The sequence below is a fragment of the Apium graveolens genome, chromosome 10 (assembly GCF_009905375.1).
Source record: "Apium graveolens cultivar Ventura chromosome 10, ASM990537v1, whole genome shotgun sequence".
In the NCBI taxonomy this organism is placed as follows: Eukaryota; Viridiplantae; Streptophyta; class Magnoliopsida; order Apiales; family Apiaceae; genus Apium; species Apium graveolens.
Genome location: NC_133656.1, coordinates 240,499,473 through 240,522,035, shown reverse-complemented (window position 1 = coordinate 240,522,035; position 22,563 = coordinate 240,499,473). Strand labels below are relative to the sequence as shown.

Below are 22,563 nucleotides of genomic sequence, written 5' to 3'. Positions count from 1 at the left end.
TGTGGCATATATATTTAGCAACAAAAAAAAATGTGGCATATATACAGAAGAAAGTTTTATGGAGACCGCTATTTAATTGAAGACCTCTGAAACCACCCATATCCTGCAATCAAAACACTATAAAATATATTATTTTATGAAATATATTCTATTAGAGTCACAAATTTATTAAAATTGTTGAAAATCATTTTAATTTTAGTTTAATAAATAGAATGTGTATGTTCACCAAACTGAACAAATGTTATGCAAACTAAACATGTTTCATAAAATAAAATATTTTGTAATATTATACATATAGTACATATATGATTGTAAAATTTTAGAATAAACTAATGACCTTGATAGAGCATGGCTCGCAAAATAATATGCGTTTTTTGCTTAATTAAAATGTTTGTTTTGATCCTCTTATATGATACCCAGACCAAGACATAAAACTTATCTTTTCATTAAAATGGACTAAACCGTTAACATTTGATTGAGATAAGAAGATAAAGGTAAAAAAAAAGAGAAGAAAATGCGGGTTAATTTGTAGGACATATTAAAGTCATTGAAGAAAAATATGTTTTAGCACATCGCAAAAAGGAAAGTGTTAACAATAGATGGGAATATATCGAAATGGTGTAGTGAAATGGCATAAATATGTTCGGGATTCTGTAGCATAAAATTGCAACAAAAAAAAAACTCAAACCACGATAGTTGTAAACACTGTTCTAAAAATCCCCGATTAATGTTTAAAAAATATTTGGCCGATCTATTTTTTGAAATCCGATTAATATTTATAAATTATTTTTGAATTATATATTTCATAATAAATAAGGTAAATATATTAAATATTATTAAAATATTTAAATATATCCAATTTTTGTTCCGATTAATCCCCGATTTGCCGATTAATCCCTAATCGGTACCCAAACCGATTAGTGCCGATTACCGATTTTTACAACCATGGTTGTAAGTGAGCTTTAGCAGAGATTATATAAATTGCAAATTGCTGTTAGACATTTTATCTTTTTACAGCAAACAATCATATACAATATAGAATAGTAAGGGTAGCGACTCTGCTTTGTCCATGAAACACCTCAACTTACAGGTGTTCTGGTCTGGTTTAAGCCAGGGCAAAAACACAAACAAGTTCAATTCAAATATGGTATGTATTTGAGCAAGCCCCGATTATCATGTAATTAATATACTCTAGATAACAATAATACTTGATAACTCTTTTCACACACATAAAATAGATAGTTAACTACTTTCGATCTAGGTTGATCTACATGATCTATCATCTAATACAGCATATCATAGCTAGGACATACAGAGTTCGAAAGAAATTATTACAACACAACATATAGCCAACAATCAATAAACCAGCTAACACGGAAAATACCACTTTCTTATTTATTATATTAATCTTGACGAGGGCGTGCCTGCCAGAGGGAGCTGAGGGTGCGGAGACGATTGAAATACTCTCCAATTGCTAAGACACCTTTCGCTGATTGACGAGTCGTCAGGAGTTGATGCAATCGATGAAACGTCTGGTGCCTCAAAGTATCCGCCTGCAGATAATTTACCAATAAATCAATAAAAACTTTTCCATGATGTCCTTGCTTCAAATTCAGAATTGCAAAACCCAGTTTCCGTTTTGACTCCATATTAGCAACTAATATTATTGTTAAACTGATCACAAGTATAAATTAGCAAGTGTAAATTTATAGACACAAACTTTGTGTGAAACTGCATTTTCGAAAACTTAATCTAGAAAACTGTGTCAAATCGCATAGAAACTTGTAGAGTGTTTCTGTTTAAGGTCAAACGGGCAGTTACAAATTGGTGCAGTCTCAAGTTCCAACACTTCGTACGTTTTTAGTCAAACGGTTATTGCAATCAAATCATTCAGATTTGGGCAGTATAATATTTTTTTTTTAAAATTTGTGGGCCAACTCTGTATTTATACTTTTTGTGGGCCAACACCGTATTTATCTAATAGCGAAAAGATGAATGTTTGCTATAATTTTTCCGTCAATGAAGCTGGTATACATGCATGTGCAAATGGATACGGATATAAACATCAGAAACAGATATATATATATATATATGTGTGTGTGTGTGTGTGTGTGTGTGTGTGCAGAGTTGGTGCAGGGTTGTTTGAAGAAGAGAGTGATGTACGTACCTGTCTCACAAAACCTTCAAGAGTAGCGAGCTTTCCCATGGCCAAACCCATCTGTTCCATGTAGTTGGCCACATTTGGAGTTGAAGTGAGAGAATCAGAAACGATCACGTTTGATAAGGAATGGTTTAGAGCATCAAGACCTTGTGACAGTGCTTCCTCAGCCTCCACTGTGGATTGTTGTAATCCATATAAAGCTATCAGCTGTTGCTCCGACACGGGCTCAATTTGGTTTGGAATCATCTGCAGCATAACAATTCCAGACTACATAAATTACTCTCTATATCTAAAACATATACCATGTTTAAATTAAAAACAACTAAGATAATTTTGCCACTTTCTTGTTCAAACTATAAATGGAATATGAACACGTCATATATTCTTCATACATCACGTTCATTTGTATACATAATTGCCTATCATTCGGTTTACTAGCAAGCTTATTTGACCTTTAAATTCATAACACTTCTACTATGCTACCAACTAAATGCATAATCCCACCTCTCACCAAACTAAAACCTGTGCTGATTATTTATTAATTTGCTTAAAAATTTGAATTCAAAGAGAACGATTATTACTTATTAGCTATAATGATGATAAGCCTTGATGAACGTGTCTAGTGTGTATGAACATGCATATAGATTTAAAGATAAAGACTACCTTAACGATTTCGGAAGGGCGGAAGCCACCAATCCACATAAAGCATCGCTCGGCAGGAGTTCTCCAAGTAGCAGAGAGAAGATGAAAAACATCAGTTTTTCCAATCATGCATTTGAGGTTGATGATCTCATTATAATGAGACAAGCAATTGTCCACAAAAAGCCTCAGCTCATTATCTCCTAAATGCTGTTGCATTGCTGCTCTCAACTCACACATCAGGCGCTGGTGTTCTTCAAGCCATCTCGCGTACTCCACATCAAACATTACTGCATCTAAAACTATTCTCATAAAAAACTTCATTCTAATTACACATTATTAAGAACTAACGAGTCGTAATATTTATTTTATAGCTCTGTGTGTGTACTGTGTAGATAATTTTACGAGTTTTGAATTTATTAAAAAATATTAATTGACCTAATTAACTATCCAACCTGAGCTGAGGTTTCCTATTCCAACCGGAAGTCCATGTTCTCCTACAAGAGAATTTCCAGCAGTTGCATATCCCTGAGATCATATTTTTATTGGTAATTACACACAATTTTTTTATTATTTTATATATAGAGAAATAAAGAGCTTACTACTGCTTAGCAAAAAAAAGGCTAACTGCTAGCCAGTATTAACTATAGAATAACTAAAACTAAACTATTGAAATTAACTGACTTGAGCTCTAGCAGATTTCTGTATTTGCTGTTCCAGCTGAGTAAGCTTCATCCTGCTGTTCTCAAGCTGCTGAATATAAGCCTGCGGCATATTTAAATAAATTATGTTAATAAATACTTAATATTTAAATTTAATGATTGACTTATGACTTGTCTAAAATAAACAAATAAATTCATGACTGATAGTTATTAGGTCTTTAAATAAGTAAACATATACTTGCATATAAGCCTAACTAACCTTTTTCCTAAGCCTGCTTTTCCTAGCTGCTTCTCGATTCTGCGCAAGTCTCCTCAATGTCTGCTTACCACAGTACAAATCAAACAACTTTTCATCCATTCACAAATCATAATACATGATAATAGAGGTTCTCCGTAAATCACATTAAATTTAAAATTAAAGACTTACCTTAGCATCTGGTGTTCTAGGTCGGTCATTCTCTGGATTGGTAGCACCCCTGCTTGAGTTTCCCTCACGCTGCAACAATCAACAGAAACAAATTCATAAACAGAAAACAAAAGATTAATAAATTTTTGATACATAACGAGAAGCTACATGTGTGTGTGTATATAAGATGGTAAATTACATGTCATCTAAGCCGTATATTTCAGTGGACGGTGTGTAGTGTACGTGTCTGTGGTGTGTAGTTGTGTGCACCTGTGCTATGTGATCAGCCTACAGTGTATAAATTCAATATATACACATACGCACAACTTTTACCTTGACACCTTTAGGCTGTGGAGGATCACCGGAATGAGGAGGGACATTAACAATACTGTTTTTTTGCTCGGACATATCAGATAACGGTCTTTTGGACCCCACGTTTGCTGGGTTAACCAAACTTATAGCGCTCACCTGCCAAACATATAACAAACTCATTAATTCATTATCAAATCTGATCTTAATTTGATTATACTGTTATCAATTTGGTATTAAAAAGATGATGCAGCATTGAAAGACGGTAAAGTTACCAACAAAAATGTAAGGATCGACTAATCAAGAAAGCATACCTTCGTTGAGGATGATGGTTCCACATGCATCGGCTGAGATGGGAAAATGTTGAGTGTTGGAGGCCTTGCCCCAGAATTAGCTGCATACATTTGAAATCAGTTAATTATCGCAATCATTAAATTTCTTACTTAAAAAAAATCTCTCTCTGGGTCTTTTGTAAATAATATGAGAAGATGGTGTATTTGAGAAAGAAAGTGAAGTGTGAATTAAAATTTGGGACATGCATTTGCATCTCTTTCACTATAAAATATAAAACATGGCAAATTAAAGAAATTAAAAGAAGAAAAGTTAAAGAAACAAAGAAAAGACCCCTCCCCCCCCCCCCTCACATTTATATATACATACACATACACTCTGTAGATAGTTTATAGATATGTCTGTGAGAACACTAGTATTTAATTTATGTAGGGATGTTTTTCTGTAAAAGGCAGGTGGGGTTTAGCTATTTAAATTCAAGCAATTAATTGGTTATAATCGGAGGGTTGGTCAGAATTTTTCTGGAAAATCAATCCAATTTATTTTTATTTTTATTTTTATATTATTCGAAAAGATGATTTTCCATGATTTTTTCACATATTTAAGAACTGCCAAGTGAACCGATTTTCAAAAAAATGGTTTAACTCTTGCATAGGCTGCTTTTTAGAACAAAGTGGATGCAAACGGGACAAAAATAGTCCAAGAGAAAATCATGAGGGATCAGAGTATGTTTGCAACATATGAAAGAGCAAGAAAAGAAAACTCACCGCCCTGTTCTGGAAGTGAAGAAGAGGAATTAGGGTTTTGTCCATCGAGATATAGAAAGAGTGCTTGATCAAATTCGCCAAGATCATAAGGGCCTGCTCCATCTTTATCTCTGCTTACACACACCAAAAAGAAAAGTTGAAATTAAATAAAAACAACCTTATGTATATATGGGTCATATTTATAGAGACAACTAGATAGATAATTGATATAGATGTAATTACTGAATCCGGTACTAATTAAAGTTACATGAAACTAGATGAAGGATTAAGGGTTGAAGATGATATATTAGGCTGAATCATGACGCCGGAAGGGATCTGGTGATGAAACTGATGACGGTCTGAAACCTGAATTTTGCTTGGATTAGATATGAAAGAAGAAGCTTCATTAGATGCAGAAAGAATCTTGATTTCTTGCTCAGAAGAAGCTATATTGGATTGAAGAAGGCTTCTTGGCAAACTACCCATTTTTTTAGGAGAGAACGAGAGTAACAAGTACTGTGATATGTGGTAAAGATAGGTACAAGGTTTATATATATGTGGGTGAATATAAACTAATGGTTCTGAAACAGATACATGCTGGCAGCTTGTCTATATTTTGATATCTATCTGCAACCTAAAGAAAATAACAACAATAACACATATTTTGAAATTGAGTACTACCATGCAGCATTAGTTAATTATAAATGGATAGATGAATCTAGACAGAGTCGGTTGCAGAACTGAACAAAGATTTTAGGTGAGAAGATAGAAATAAAAGAAAGAGGAGAGGAGAGTATTGAATGCTAAAGGGGCAAACGACAAGTTTTCAGAAAGAAAGTTTTCTTTCTTTTCATTTTCAAATTTTCTCTCTCTACTATTCACTCCCGGACGAGTTTCGTAAAACCAAAAATTCAGAAAATGCGGTGCCCTCTTTAAATTTACCTTCTTTTCTTTCTTTCCGGCCTTATCTCTTTCTCAGTCTAAAAATAGATTGTAATCCGCAAAAACAACTCAAGACCTGGAGGTATTACTGCCTAATGGAAGTCTATGGAAACTGCACAGCGGCTGCCTTGCTCTTGGTCTTTGCTTTAAAATGACAAGAATGCCCATAGCTATAATTCTTGACTCTTAGCTAGTTAGCTAACGCCTTATAATTAATAGTTTTAAAATTTATTTAATTAAAAAAAAAGATAAAAAAAACATTCAATAGTATAGATTGATAGTTAATTGTTATAAAAAAAAATTCCCCACCTTACAATCTTGGGATACTCACAGAATGCTGGATTTTGATGAATTGTTTAGTAATTTTAAACTTTTAGAAATCCAAGATAAAAGAGATTATTAAGGATTAGTAAGAAACTCACGCCTTTACCTAAATCTACGAGACTGTCCGTCAACTCTCACTTCTACCTAAATCTATGAGACTGTACATCAACTCTCCTAGGATCTGCATATTATCAAAATCTACTAAAATCTTTTAATAATTTGTATATTATTGGAAAACCGTTAAAATATTGTAAATTCGAAACTAAATACCCCCCCCCACCAAGACAATACATTTTATTATTTTTATAATATGTTGGAACTTTTTAAAAGCATATTTCAAATGAATAAAAATACAATTACCTGTATAGTTTGTACATATACACGGGGAACTATAATTAAAAGTATGTCTTTTTCTTGTTACGCTGCAAAACTTCGCATATCTTATCGAACATAAATTTTATAATTTATTCTACTTAAATTGTAATCGTTTTTGTTTCTTAAAATATATTTTCCTGCAAAAGATCCACTTAATATAAAATTGAATATCTTCAATCTTTGTTTTCCATTGAGTTACTTATAAGGTATTATTTGTATCGGTATATTCATAAAAAGTTTCAACAAACTTTATGTTTTAACTTTTCATTTTATATAATTACTTCCAATTATTTGACACGTAGGTCACTAATCGCAATTAAGTGGCACTTGCATACGAATCGAGCATTTAGATGTGAACTTTCATATTCTTGACACGTATAACGATGACGTGGGATCGTTCAAATATATCTTTATTTTTTTGATATCTATATACATTTATATATTAGATTAATATCTGTTATCAACTATCAAGCTGCAAATGTTGTAATAGATTTTAAATTACCATATATACCAGTCTACAACTGATATTATTATACTAGTAAGTAAAAATGTAAAATTGTTTTCCTATGTTGCATATTTAATTTTACTTGCTACTTCAGACCTTTCAAAATTTTGAGTCAGACTCATTTATACATATTAAAAAATTCTTATGAGACTCTTGATTTTATCCAATTTCACAATTCTATCTCCGTTTCTCCGTTTAGCAGAATTTCGTGTGTCGTCATACATGTGTCATGTAACAGGACTGAATTGACTAAAATAATTGACATATCAAGTTAAAATGGGGAAGGCATCCATATACAATTATTTAATTAGAATATAAATATATTTGATATTGCTAAGTCAGATAAATATGTCCTATTTTAAATTAGAGAATACTGGACTGTAATGTTTATGTAAGCTTGTCTGCAGCCACAGGCCTCGGAATCAAATTTTACACCCATTAAATCGGTTTTCCTCGAGAGTAATCGGCTTTCCGTTTTGGGCAAGGGCTAGCTCATGGACCAATCATTTATTTAAGTGGCTACCAAGTAATCCCGAAAGATTCAGGTCTCACCGGCCAAGGCCTGTGGCTGTGTTGCAACAGATCAACCTACTGGGTCTTTAATCATCCTTCTGGATCCTAGGTAACCCCATCAAATTCATTCTCCATCGGCCCAAAATGTCATTCCCAAGTTTATTATCATATTGGACTTTTGTTAGCTCCATTGGTCTAAGCATTTGGGCCACAATCACATCCATAAATTTGAAATTGTATAGCCCAAAAAATTATATGTACTATTTAGTATTATGTTGCGGTGGGGGTGGGAAAAATTATATGTACTATTTAGTATTATGTTGTGGTGGGGGTGGGGTGACGAGGAGTGTAATCAGTTTTGGTCTTGTAAGATTTTTTGTATTTTTATATACATTGTTATTCAATAGATTTTAATAGGTTTTTACTAGTAAAAAATCCTTACATATATATCTTCTCAAACAGATATTTCTGAGAATTAGAATTACATATATAATGTATTCTATCTAATTTATTCTCTTGTTAGGCTTTTTAATTAATACTAGTTGTAAATGATATAGGGATAGATAAGAAAACATTTGATGAAGTCCATTTGCAAATTATAGCGAGACTTTTTTGTACTTGATGAAATAACACCAAAATATAAAAAAAGAGATACTAAACTAAGATCTTGTAAGAAAATTTTAAAAAGGTATAGTACATGTATATACATATATCAAGAGCAAGAGCAGGAAAAAAATCAATCTGAGTTACACGGGCGGGGCTTATAAAATATTTTGGATATGTATAAGGTTTTTTGCCAAAGACTCCTTCCATTTTTGGTGTTTAGAATCTGTTACAATCAAAAATTGTAACAAGTAAAATACACATGAACGTATTCTGTTTATAAATGTTGTATCATCCGGTACTTCAGATACATGCAGTGGCGGGCTTAAACACTGTGTGGTGGGGGGGGGGGGAATTAAAAGCTTGAAAACAATACTCCCTCCGTCCCTCCCAAATGTTTACATTTGGGTTGGGCGCGGAGTTTAAGAAAAATGATAAAGTAATGGAGAAAAGTTGAAAAAATGAGTAAAGTAGTGGGACCGATTAATATTATATGTATAAAGTGGATATAGTGGAGGGAAGTAGTGGATGTAGTTATTTTAAAAATTATAAAAACTTTACTTTTTTTGGAAAATTTTGAAATGTAAACAGTTGGAAGACACATCCAAAAAAGGAAAATGTAAACAAATGGGAGGGACAGAGGGAGAGTATATGCAAAAGTAGGAAAGTAATGTAAAAACAACAGGTACAATCTAATCTAATAAGTTATAACAGGTAGAGCGAGTGATTGACAAACTACAACAAGATAACATTAAAAAGGAGGTTATATCGAAGCTCGTAAAAACAAAGGAATGGAAGTCATAAGACAAAGGTAATACCGTAGTGAGAGCTACGCAACAAGAGAAAAAACAACATCCATCATTGGAAGAACAAATCCATACTTGAGTGAAAGCCTGGGATAACATTAGTAGAGTTGTAAAAGGGGGGTGGATACACATTGATAAATACATATATATATATATATATAAACAATTGGAAGAAGAAGAAGAAGAAGCATAAATAAATAAATAAATAAATAAAATAGAGAAGAAGAAAATGATGATACCCTAAAACATTGCGAGTTGAGCATCTCATCCAGCAACGCCATTATGAACCCTAATTTCAAACCAGTTGGAGAAAGCGAGGAGCTTAATTAGGATCAAACAAGTAGTAATATTCATACCAGAACCACTCCATCATTGTTACTTATTAGCCCCCGACAGACCCGAGAGATCAAATGGTGTAATTGATTCGGTTGATTAAAGTGAATAACACGAGATAATAAAATATGTTCGAATTCCAGGAGAAAAAAGTCGGGTGAGTGTAAAAAATAGAAATAGAACTGAAAAAATGATTGTTGGCTAAAGTTTAGATATTAAAAATATATCATGTTCCAATGAAATATTTGTATAATGTTTAGCTATTTTTTAAAATTACAATTAATTATTACCTTTAAAATTTTAAGAACTTAGATAATTTCAAAAATATTTATGATTGGGTGGAACTGATAGGGCAATTTTAGATATAAGGGCATGTTTGGCTATCTAATTAAGTGGGTTTATTTACTTATAAGTCTGTTATAATTTATTGACGAGTGTTTGTCTGTCTATTTTATAAGTCGAATTTACAACTTATAAGCTGATAAGTTGAATGTTAGCAATGACGTATTTTTTTAACTTATTTTAATTTTTCTAACTTTGATTTTAAAAAAAAACTATTTTTTTTATTGTCAATCTAACTTAAAATTTACGAATTAAGATACTTATATGTAAAAGTTATTTATTTTAGTTCATTTAAGTGGAAAAAAATTCTTACTTATAAGTAAATTTAACCAAACACTTAGATAATTTATAAACATTCATCTACTTATTACTTATAAGTTAATTTATTTTAAGTCATAATTTACTTATTTTAAGCTGATAATTTACTTATTTTATTGTTCGTGTAGGATATAGTTAGGATGAACAAACTTGTAATTAGTATTTGTGAATTGTTTGTGATTACAGTCCGGTTTCATGAAAAATATTAGAACTCTTTCCATTTATTTACAAAAATATTTGTTAAAATCGACTTTAAACATATGTATATATATTACGTAGTCTTGAATTTGAATTCAATACTTATTAGCAAGTTCATTAATGAGAAATATCACAAATTATTTGCATATAATTCTTAAAAAACACTTATCCATTAAAATCGAATTTAAGCATATTACGAATTTAATACGGTCTCTAATTTGAATTCAATACTTATTAATGAACCAAATATTGTGCATGTTTGGCACGATAATCATTAAGGGCATGTTTGGAATTTTTTTAAAAATGTAACTTATAACTTAAAGTTGAAAAATATCTTATAAGTGATATGAATATCGTAACTTATAAGTTATTAAGTTGTTTGAATAATTTTACGTAAAAATTACTTATATGGCAATAATATGTTTGATAAATAATAAATAAAAATTAAAAAATAAATAAAAATTTACTTATTAAAATTATTTTAATACATGAATTTTGATTAAAAAATTAATTTAAGAACAAATATTCTCAAAAAACTAAAATTTAGAAAATATATTCTATCATTTATACAAAACACGAACACCCTATTTTAATAAATAAAAAGGAAAATGCTACAACTTGAGTGGTAAACAAATCTAAGTAGAACAAATATAGTAAAAATAAAATAAATTAACATAATCTACTTGTAAGATAAACACGAGCTGAACTTCAAAATAATAAAATTGAGAATGAAAATTATCAAACCATCCTCCTCATTTTCAACATATGATCCTTTTTTTTTGCTAATTAAAATTTTCAACATATGATCATATATGATGAAATGAAAGCTCGATATGTCAGATACTGAGTGCAGAGAAATATAACATAGATGTGATGAATGTGTTTCTTTGGATTTTTTTTTGCTTTTAAAATATTTGACTTGAAAATGAACAAATCAGGTATGAACGTGTAGAGATAAATTGTTTAACTGTAAGCACACAAACAAAATATCAAAAACTCACTTGACTGTATTAATCAAATTTGTTTTGCTACAAATCTGTATTCTTGAAAATAAGAACTCAGTTACAAGTCTTGAGAGAGAATACAAGATTTTCTAAATCTGTTTTTGTTAACTTCTAAACTGAGAACATGTGCATGCTTTATGGATCAACAACACGGGTTTACAAAACTTGCACTAAAATGTACTGATACATTTTCTAAAACTATCTTGTCCGTTTCCATTTTTGATGTTAGCAAATCTGTGCAGAATCTTGTAGGTCTGTGACTATTCTTTGTCCAGTGAATATTGACCCTTAATATTGTATTCATCAAGCTGCTTTTGTAGACTTCCCAATTCAGTGAATGAATTGTTTGTTGACTGATAATCTTGAATCTTGACTTGACTGTATTCTGAATTTTGAGATAATTTATCGAGATCTCTTTTATTATCGAAGGATGTTCTTCTACAAGAATACCCTGAAGGGAGTTCTTGCCCAAGAACACCTCGCATACCCTCTTTAAACCCAGTCGGTGCCTCCAAAAAAAGAAAAGAAAAAAAAATAATTGCAAAGAGTAAAACAAACCCAGAAGCGCAAAAACTCACACTACCCTCAGGAAAACCCCAGAAAAACTAAGAAATACATGTAGCAAAAAGGGGAAAAACACACTATAAAGGGACATCGATACTTACTGATTACAAGATGATCCTCGAGAGTGATTGTGTGATCTGGAAATGTTGAATTAACGTTGTCGTCTTGAGATGGTCGAAAAATTTCAGAATTTTTGTGTTTTGGTGCTTGAACTTCTCATGCTTGAGTGGAAAAATGGCAAAAAAAGAATGGAGTATTTATATAGGCACCCCAAAAAACGATTGGGTCACCGTTCCTGAGCATTTTTAAAATCAACGGCCCAGATAAAAATGGGTGAAATTCTACGGATGTGATGAAAACTATGGGAAAATATGTAAGATGCCTATCCTTTTTTTTTGAATTCACAGTCCCCCGCGATGTTGCCACGTGGACGGACGAATCAGGAGGAAGATAGAAGCTGGAAAGCACCCTAGGGTTTTTTCACCCCAAAATAGGTCGATATTGATGTTTATCGACCGGCCGATGGACCGGACGAAATACAGGGACATGTTAGCTATAGGCCCAATAAGCCCCAATGAACGAAGACTCGTGGAGCTTTAAAATCATTGGCCGAAGACCCACGTTACTCATGGACCGAAGGCCCACACAGTTCCTAAGGCCGAAACCCAACACTCCACTCTACCGTTGGGAATCCTCCTGATCATAACGCCTCAATTTCACTTCTCGACGGTCGTCCGGATTCCTCGCGTAACGGACAAGCATTTATTACAGGTTTGAGTATAAATACCTCAAGAAAAGTAAGAAACAAGATTATTCAACTCATACTCTCTCAACTTTATCTACTTTCTTGTATCCCTAAACCCACTTTACATCCAGATTATTGATTCTCACACCGGAGGTGAATCAGGAGGACAATCTCTCGCATTCTCTTCCTTTTCAGGTCATAGCCGAAGGACGTTCTTGATAGGCCGAAGGTTGTTCTTGCCAACCGAAGGAATATGGGCATAACGGTGCCTTTAACATGTTATATTAGTTTTGTGGCTTCAAGAGTTAGTTTTTGTGCCTGAAAGAGGTATATGTATGGTGCCTTCAAGAGGTCATTTTGTGCCTTTAAGAGGTAGATTTTTGGTGCCTTCAAGAGGTAATTTGGTGCCTTCAGGAGGTATATGTTTGATGCCTTTAAGAGGTATATGTTTTGGTGCCTTCAAGAATTAATTTTGTGCCTTTAAGAGGTAAATATTTTTTGTGACTAAAAGAGGGAAATTTGTGCCTTCAAGAGGTTTTATATCCAAATGGATGAAATACATTATTTTTCAAATTTGTTTGTCTGATAAGATTAAGTATGCTACGACTATTTTGGATAGAAAAACGTAAATCCCTAAAAGGATATTTCAATTGATGGATTCACCTTTAAAACAGTTGATAAAATATATTTATAATTATTTTAATACTTGTATCAACGATTACCCATATTACTTTAATGAAACTTTTAAATATTTTAATGTTAAAGAAAGGATGTTTATTATAAAAAGATATAAGCGGACATCGATATCAGTGATCAAATTTGGTAATTATATATTGTTAAACTTTCATCGACTGAATAACAAGTATTTTATGCTAGGATGTTATCCAAAATCTTTTGTATAAAATATTAAAGAAGGAACATTTTGGGGCTTATAACTACTATATAATCTATATAACTGTAAAGGAATCTTAAAAAAATACTCTGTTTCACAACCAAGAGTCAGTAAAATAGACAAAAAGGAGAAAAATGCACTTCAATTCGACCGAAATTTGATACATTTATGAAAAAAAGACATTTTTTTTTTGTTTTTTTAAGATCAAGTAGATTCCGATGCTATGTTCGAAATAAGCCAAAATACAGAGTCTAAATCAAAAATTGAATTAATTTTTAAATTATGTGTACATCTAAAACTAATCCACTTATCCTATAATTGTTAAGTTATTTAATTTTTTACTATCACTTTGGTACCATATAAAATTTATTGAATAAATACGCATCATAAATTTATTTATTTTTCCTATCAGTATAAACACGAATATTTGACAATGTTAATTAATTCTTATATATACTATCATAGATTTGACAATTAGGCATATAGAGATTTTGACATCTCGATAAGTATAATGACTTATCAAGATCTCTAATGCTCTAGTGAATTTGACTTATAGAGGTCTCTGAGTTCTCGAATGAAATTTTAGCTTGTCGAGATCTCTCAGCATCATATTTTTACTTTGACTTGTCGGCATCTTAAAGTTCTCCAGTGAATTTTGACTTATCGATATCTCTGAGTTCTCTAGTGGACTTTGACTTATCGATAACTCAGAGTTCTCAAATGAATGTAGACTTGTCGATAACTCTGAGTTCCCTAGTGAAGAAATGACTTGTCAATATCTCCAACCTTCATGTCTTCTTGACTTGTGGATATCTCTATGAGTTCTCTAGTAGCTTTCCTGACTTCTCGATAAGTTATTTGGAGTTCTCGAATTACTTCTCTATAACACTAAATCTGTGACTTGTAGAGATCTTGACTTAGAGTATTTTTAACCAAACAGATTTATTCAACTCAAAGCTTCTTCAAAATTCTTCTGAGGCATGATCACCTTGATCTTCTTCCAGATAGAATCCTTAGGATTGATACTGTTTCAGGAAAAAGACTCCACTCTGCTCCTTTGCATTTTTACAGACTTTAAAATATTACAAGTACAGATACAAACTAAGATAACAATACAACTTATTTAGGGTTGACAAATTGTCTTAGTCTTGTTAAGGTACATGCATGTCTTATACAACACTGAGTTTTATGGGGTAGAGGGAGAGGATCCATATATTTTCATTCGAGAATTTGAGAAAGTGTGTGCTTTACAAAAACTTGTCGTTTCGTGCTGCAGTCGAGGGCTTTGATTTCGAAATAAGAAATACTTGTCTATTACATAGAGATGTGTACATTGAATTAGAATCTAAAGGTCGGTACGTGCTACAGCCGTGGGCCGTTGGAGACTGATTTAATTGTACGAAATGTTGGGTTAGACTTGACTTAGAATATTGAGTTTGTCGTGCCACAACCATGACTCAATTATTCAAGAGGCTAAACTTATATTAGGGAATAACATAAGATGTAATTGACAAGAGTTGTCTGCCTATTGAACATCACATGACATTTCATGCCACAGCCGAGGTTGTGTGATGGAATGTAGGATCCCTATTCCCACTAGCATTATGAATGCTTAATTTTCACTTAGGGGATTGAAAAAAAAATAGATAAACTAGTGGGAGACACTTATGAATAAAGACCCGATTGATATAGTGTTTTGAAATGAAATTGAATATTTGCTAAGTGTTGTTATGTGTTTATCATTTACAGATTTACTATATTCGTCATGTCTTCTGCACTATCACTCCGGAGCATAGTAGATGCTCACAAGTTGACTGGTCCTAATTTAGCTGTTTGTTTTCACTGTAACAAGTTGGGGCACTGGAAGAGGAACTGCAAGGTTTACCTTGCAGAATTGAAGAAGAAGAAGGGTAGTAAGACTACCGCTTCTGATTCAGGCATGTTCATGATCGAAGTTAATATGTCACTAGGTCAAATTTCTACTTGAGTATTAGATACCGCCTGTGGTTCTCATATTTGTAATTCGTTGCAAGGACTAAAGGGAAGTAGGACTCTTGAAACAGATGAGGTGATTCTACGTATGGGCAATGGAGCAAGGGTTGCGGCCATATCTGTAGGATCCTTTAGTTTACATATGCCTACATGCAAGACTATTATTTTGAATAATTGTTATTACGTTCCCTCTATTGTGAGGAATATTGTTTTTATTCCTATGTTGAATGTGGATGGTTTTTTATTTATTATTAAGAATAATGAATGTTCTATCCTTAGAGATAATGTTCTTTTTGGACGTGGCATTTTAAATAATGGTCTGTATGTATGTGACGTAGAGCATGATTTACTCCAGATTGAACAAACTAATAAAAGAAAACGAGATGATGAAAATCTGACCTATTTATGGCACTGTAGGCTAGGTCATATTAGTGAAAATAAACTACGGACATTGCATAAGGAAGGGTTACTTGACCCCTTTGATTTTGAATCATATCCTACATGCGAGTCTTGTCTATTGGGTAAAATGACCAAATCTCCATTTAGTGGACATGGAGAGAGGGCTGCAGATTTGCTAGGATTGGTACACACAGATGTATGTGGACCAATGTCTACGCAAGCCATGAGTGAATTTTCGTACTTCATTACTTTCATAGATGATAGATCTAGATTCAGATATGTGTATTTGATGAAACACAAGTCTGAAGCCTTTGAAAAGTTCAAAGAATATAAACATGAAGTGGAGAAATAAACCAAACACAGTATTACAACTCTTCGATCAGATCGAGGTGGTGAATACTTGAATGGAGAGTTTTCAGATTATCTCAAAGAAAATGGTATAGTCTCCCAATGGACTCCTCCATATACTCCACAGTTAAATGGGGTATCTGAAAGGAGAAATCGAACTTTGTTAGACATGGTTCGGTCCATGATGAGCTATGTGAATCTTCCAGTATTCCTATGGGGTTATGCGTTGGAAACCTCAGCATATTTACTGAATAAGGTGCCTTCCAAATCTGTTCCTCAAACACCATATGAGATATGGAAAGAAAGGAAACCAAGTCTTAAACACGTTAAGATTTGGGGATGTCCAGCTTATGTCAAGAAAGTTGACCCAGATAAGCTGGAATCTCGATCCGTAAAATGTAATTTTGTGGGATATCCTAAAGAAACTTTGGGGTATTACTTTTACACCGATCATCGGGTGTTTGTCTCCAGACATGCTACCTTCTTGGAAAAGGAGTTTATCCTTGAAGGAAACAGTGGGAGCAAAATTGAACTTGATGAAGTTCAAGAAGCACAAACTACTACGGATCAAGTGAAAACACCTGTTCAGACTGAACAACCTTCTATGGAATAGCCCATTCGTAGGACTGTGAGAGTGTCTCGCCAACCTGAGAGGTATTATGGCCTTGTCATTAAGAATGACAATGAGTTGTCAATCATTGATGATGACAACCCTGTGACCTATAATGAGGCTATGAGTAGTGTTGACTCAGAGAAATGGCATAGTGCCATGAAATCCGAAATGGAATCTATGTATACCAACCAAGTATGGACTCCGGTTGAGGCGCCTGAAGGTGTTAAGCCTATTGGGTGCAAGTGGGTATACAAAAGAAAGATTGGAGCAGATGGTCAGGTGGAGACCTATAAGGCCAGGCTCGTGGCAAAAGGATTCAAACAAAGGCAAGGGATTGACTTTGATGAAACTTTTCCGCCTGTAGCCCTATTAAAATCAATTCAGATTTTGCTTGCGATTGCTGCTTACTACGACTATGAGATCTGGCAAATGGACGTGAAAACGGCCTTCCTCAATGGGGAACTTGAGGAGGAAGTGTATATGACACAGCCAGAGGGTTTTCTTTCCAAGGGAAATGAACACCTAGTGTGTAAACTGCTGCGAACCATATATGGTTTAAGGCAAGCTTCTCGTAGATGGAACATCCGTTTTGATGAGACAATCAAAGAGTTTTGTTTTATCAAAAACATAGATGAACCATGTGTCTACAAGAAGGTTAGTGGGAGCGCGGTAACATTTCTTGTATTGTACGTGGATGACATACTTCTTATAGGAAATGATATATCGATGCTACAATCAGTCAAAGTATGGCTATCAAAGAACTTCACCATGAAGGACTTAGGAGAAGCATCCTACATTCTCGGTATGAAGATCTATAGAGATAGATCTAGAAGAATGATAGGTCTTACCCAGGGTACATACATCCAGAAAGTGCTTAAAAGGTTTAACATGGAAAACTCCAAAAGAGGTCTCATACTGATGAGCCATGGAGTGTCCCTTTACGAAAAAATGTCTCCTAAGACACTTGAGGAAAGAGAGCGTATGAGTAAGATTCCTTATGCTTCAGCAATAGGATCTATCATGTACGCGATGTTGTGTACAAGGCCTGATGTTGCTTATTCAATTAGTGTGACGAGCAGATATCAGTCCAATCCAGGTGAAGACCACTGGAAAGCAGTGAAAAACATCCTTAAGTACTTGCGAATGACTCAGGACATTTTTCTTGTTTTTGGTGGTGAATCTGAGTTGAAAATAGAGAGTTATACTGACTCTAGTTTTCAATCAGAAAGTGATAGCAAATCCATGTCAGGGTACGTGTTTACTCTGAATGGTGGTGCAATTCAGATTGTTGAAAGAGGAGATGTCAACGTCGAGAGAGTTGACACACATAACAACGTAGCTGACCCACTCACAAAGCCACTTTCTCAAAGTCACTTTGATCGTCATAAAGACAAGATGGGTATTAGATACCAGAGTGATTGGCTTTGGTATAAGTGGGAGATTGAAATATATATGTCCAAAGTCCAATCATGTATGAGGATTTAGGCATAACTTTTATGTAATCTGTTTTGATTTCATTGATATTAATAAAAGGCTTGTTTTGTTTTTATTGCGGGCTCTATCTATTTAAATGTTTAAATAAGATATACCACAGTTTAGAGTAAAGCTTTTTATGAATTGTGATGAGATCATTATAATAAGACCTAAAAGATGATAACTCTAAACTTAAATAGTTCCTGGTCGTAGGATTACTAACTGGTAATTAATAATCCGCAAATATCGGTACATACTATGCTTGCTTCATTATGAAGGATGTCTGTTCTCATAGACATTTGTGTGGTGACACTATTGCTAGTATGTAGGTGCTTATTATAGAATAAGTTCACTGAACATGACTCACACAGCTGAACAATTGATGGAGTTTACTCACGTGTCAGCAGTTGTTCACATAGTGATGGTTGTACAAGTATCCTTAGACTTGAGATCATCATAGTCATCTTGTATACACTGAACTATGCTTTGGTTTAGTTCTTAGTCTCAAGGGACAATTATAAGGGCTCTACTGTGTATAAGAATTTGTACACGAAGATAGTGTATGATCAATAAAGGATCTACCCCTTTCAGTGTAGGAAGAGAATGTTCAATGCTGATCCACTTATGTTAGTTCAGGAATCTCTGGCCAGAGAAAACATAGTGAATGGGAAAGCAAGTGATTAAATAAGATAAGCTTGACACAAGTTTCATGCCTTGTATTTAATCGTGACATTGCAGGGTAGAAAGAATTAATTGTATGGTAACTATTCACTGAATAGGTTCTTGGTATTCTAAGCAGTGAATTCGTATTATACGGATAGTCGCGATATGCTGAGAAGTATCCCTCACGATGTAGAATAAATATGATTAATTAATTAATCATATTTAATGAATTACAGAATTTATATAAATAATGATAAAATAGTTTTATTATTATTTATTTCTACTACCGGCTTAATATTGAACCTACAAAGTCACACCATAAAAGAGAATGATTTAATGGTGGAGGAATTAATTAATAATGGTTGATAATTATTTATTTATTAAATAAATAATTAATTGGTAAATTTAATAATTGATTAAATGAGATTTAATTGATTATAAATTAATTAAGAAAAGGTTCTTAATATTATTAATTAAGAATTTAATTTTTGGAAATTAAATCAAGTGAGAGAATTATTTCTAAAGAGTTTAGAAAAAGAATTAATAATTAAAAGGTGTTTTAATTACTAGTGAGAATAATAAAGGGTTAATAATAATAATATTTTATGGAAAAAATTTCAGCTGAAAATTTTGCCTATAAATATACTATTATAAACCCTATTTTTGCCTCAACCAAAAAGATTTTTAAAACCCTAATTCTCTCCATCTCCTCCTCCTTCATTACATCGTTTTCTTGGTGGATACCGGTGGAGTGCTTCACGCTTGAGGAGCAGCTGCTAAGGATCTCCGTTCATCGTTCTTGGATCGCTATTAAAGACCTCCATCTTTCCATTAACGTAAAGCTTCTTAAGGTAAACACACTGAACTACGAATTAAATATTATTTTTCGCATGGATCCTGCGGAGGGTTTCGGTTTTTTTTAAGATTAAATTTACATTTTCGCTGCGTTTATGTGCTAAAAATCCTTCAACATGTTCGCGGATTGCTTAACAAAACGTAAAGTCACATTTCTTGACTTTAACTCTAGAAGTAACCTCTTACATTCATCAATTATTCTACCTAAATATGATAGACTAACTGAGGAACATCGAATAGCCTGAATTGCTCCAAGGCAGTCGGATTCAACTACAACCCGTGGCCAGTTGTGTTCCTTAACCCAACTTAGAGATTCCCTTATTCATATCACTTCAACCATTTCCGGGTTCACACACCCCTGTCTGCAGCTAGACTTAGCCTGCACCATTTGCCCTTCATGATTTCGTGCTATCATGGCAACATTGTAGAGATTAGAGGCTTCAAACAAAACAACATCAGTATTGATTTTAATAGTTCCTGTATGTGGTTGTTTCCAACACATGTCGCCCTCCGTTTGGGAGATAAACCCAACTAAAAAGTCGAAGGACTTGTCATGTGCAAATTCCCAGTTATTAAGAACTTGTATAACTGATGTTACAATATCTTTGTACCCCCTCCCCTTTTGTTTCCATACCACGTCCTGTTATTCCAGATCATCCAGGCTATCATAACAATCTTGTTGACCTCAGAACGATCACTGTGTTAATAAATCTCTTGCACACAGTCCGTTGTATTGTTAATAGCAGCACTGTCAAAACGGACACCTTGAAGTTGCCAACAAAGAGCTGCCACTGGACAAAAAACTAGAGCATGGAGTGATGTTTCATCGATTAAATTACAGACTGGACACTTGTTATCGACCTCAACCCTCCTGCTGAGTAAAAGATCTTTTGTAGGAAGACAGTCACAAATCAATCTCCACATAAAATGCTTTACCTTCAACGGGATTTTCAAGTGCCATAATCTGGTCCAGAAGCTTTTTTTTATTGCTCACATTAGCAGCCATAGAGTTATCTCTGAACACGTTGTATGCACACTTCATTGTATATTGCCCCATCTTATCCTTACGCCAAAACCATGTGTCATTATTTGTGCTTTGGATTAGAATTGAGAGAATAAGGTTAACATCGCGTTCTTTGAAAATATCGTGAATCAAGTCAGCATCCCAGGTATTTTGGTTTTCTGTCATAAGAGAAATTACTTTGGTACCTTTCAACGCCTCATTAAAAGTACTGATGTATGGATTAGCTTGACACGGTAGCCAAGGATCAGATTCCACATCAATATTAGCTCCACTCCCAACCCTACGAGCCATGCCAGATTTGACGAGCTCTTGAGTTGCCATCATACTTCTCCAAACGTAACTTGGATTTGCTCCCACCTTAGCTGTAAAAAACGTGCCTTCAGCATAGTATCTTGCTTTAAAAATACGACTAACCAAAGTGTCCGGTTTCGTAATCAATCTCCAAGCCTGCTTTCCTAATAAGGCTAGATTAAACTCGTGTAACTTCCTGAACCCCATTCCTCCATCTGACTTCTTCGCGCACAATCGGTCCCATGTCATCCAGTGTATACCTTTTGGTTTGGTAGCTGAGTTTCTCCACAAATATTTACACATCAGACTCTCCATCTCATTGCACAACTGTTTGGGCAATAGAAAGATTCCCATTGCATAGCTTGGAAGAGCTTGAGATACCGTTTTCAGCAAAAGCTCTTTCCCACCCTTTGATAGATAAACTTTATCCCAACTTTCAATTGCATACGCTGCTTGAGGTATCCAAACACCACTGTTTTATTACGACCCACAAAATTTGGTAATCCCAAATATGTTGTACCCTCTGTAGCTTCCTGAAAATCCAATGCGTTGCACACCATGTCACGAGTGACCTGTAATGTATTACAGCTAAAGAAAACAGATGATTTGAATTTATTAATCTGTTGTCCTGATGCCACTTCGAAGGTACTCAGCAACTGATCAACATGCATAGTTGTAGTCTCGTTAGCTTTACAATAAATATAAGCATCGTCAGCAAAAAACATGTGACTCAGAATCGGGGCACCCCTAGCAACCTTAACGCCCGATATGAGATTTCTTCTTTCATAATTCTGGATAAGTGCAGTGAGACCCTCCATACAAATCAGGAACAAATATGAGGATATGGGATCCCCTGTCTGATTCCCCTACTTGGCACGATCAACCCAAATTCTCTTCCTGAATGAGCTATTTTGTATCTCACTCTAGTAACGCACACTAGCACCAAATTAAGGAAGCGATCATCAAAACCCAATTTCTTTAACATTTCTTTCAAAAATTGTCATTCAACGCGATCGTAGACTTTGCTCATATCCAACTTTATCGTCATCCAACCTGTTTTACCAGCCACCTTCCTTTTCATATAGTACATAACTTCGTAAAATATCATGGCATTATCAGAAATTAACCTGCCAGGAATAAAAACACTTTGAAAATATTTCCGATCCAACGTCAATATTTGTATCCAACTTATATATTCAACGGGTTTAAAAAATATCAGACATATTT

General features: G+C 33.8%; 1 protein-coding gene across 5 annotated transcripts; it reads right to left on the bottom strand.

Annotated features, from left to right (window-relative positions):
- Nucleotides 1-1,208: 1,208 nt before the first annotated feature.
- On the bottom strand, nt 1,209-9,764 carry LOC141693294 (bZIP transcription factor TGA10-like). Of its 5 annotated transcripts, XM_074498341.1 has the most exons (12): nt 9,522-9,764; nt 9,295-9,369; nt 5,236-5,345; nt 4,492-4,571; nt 4,202-4,336; nt 3,890-3,958; nt 3,722-3,781; nt 3,485-3,565; nt 3,256-3,328; nt 2,825-3,096; nt 2,168-2,407; nt 1,209-1,553 (listed from the first exon to the last, which is right to left on the bottom strand). In XM_074498341.1, exons 4-12 carry the CDS (start codon nt 4,519-4,521, stop codon nt 1,404-1,406), a joined length of 1,110 nt encoding a protein of 369 aa, XP_074354442.1. In that variant the 5' UTR covers nt 4,522-4,571; nt 5,236-5,345; nt 9,295-9,369; nt 9,522-9,764; the 3' UTR covers nt 1,209-1,403. The 5 variants fall into 5 exon arrangements, with proteins under 5 accessions (XP_074354442.1, XP_074354444.1, XP_074354440.1 ...); XM_074498343.1 differs by lacking the exons at nt 9,295-9,369; nt 9,522-9,764 and adding an exon at nt 5,896-6,077; XM_074498339.1 differs by lacking the exons at nt 9,295-9,369; nt 9,522-9,764 and adding an exon at nt 5,483-5,889.
- Nucleotides 9,765-22,563: the final 12,799 nt, after the last annotated feature.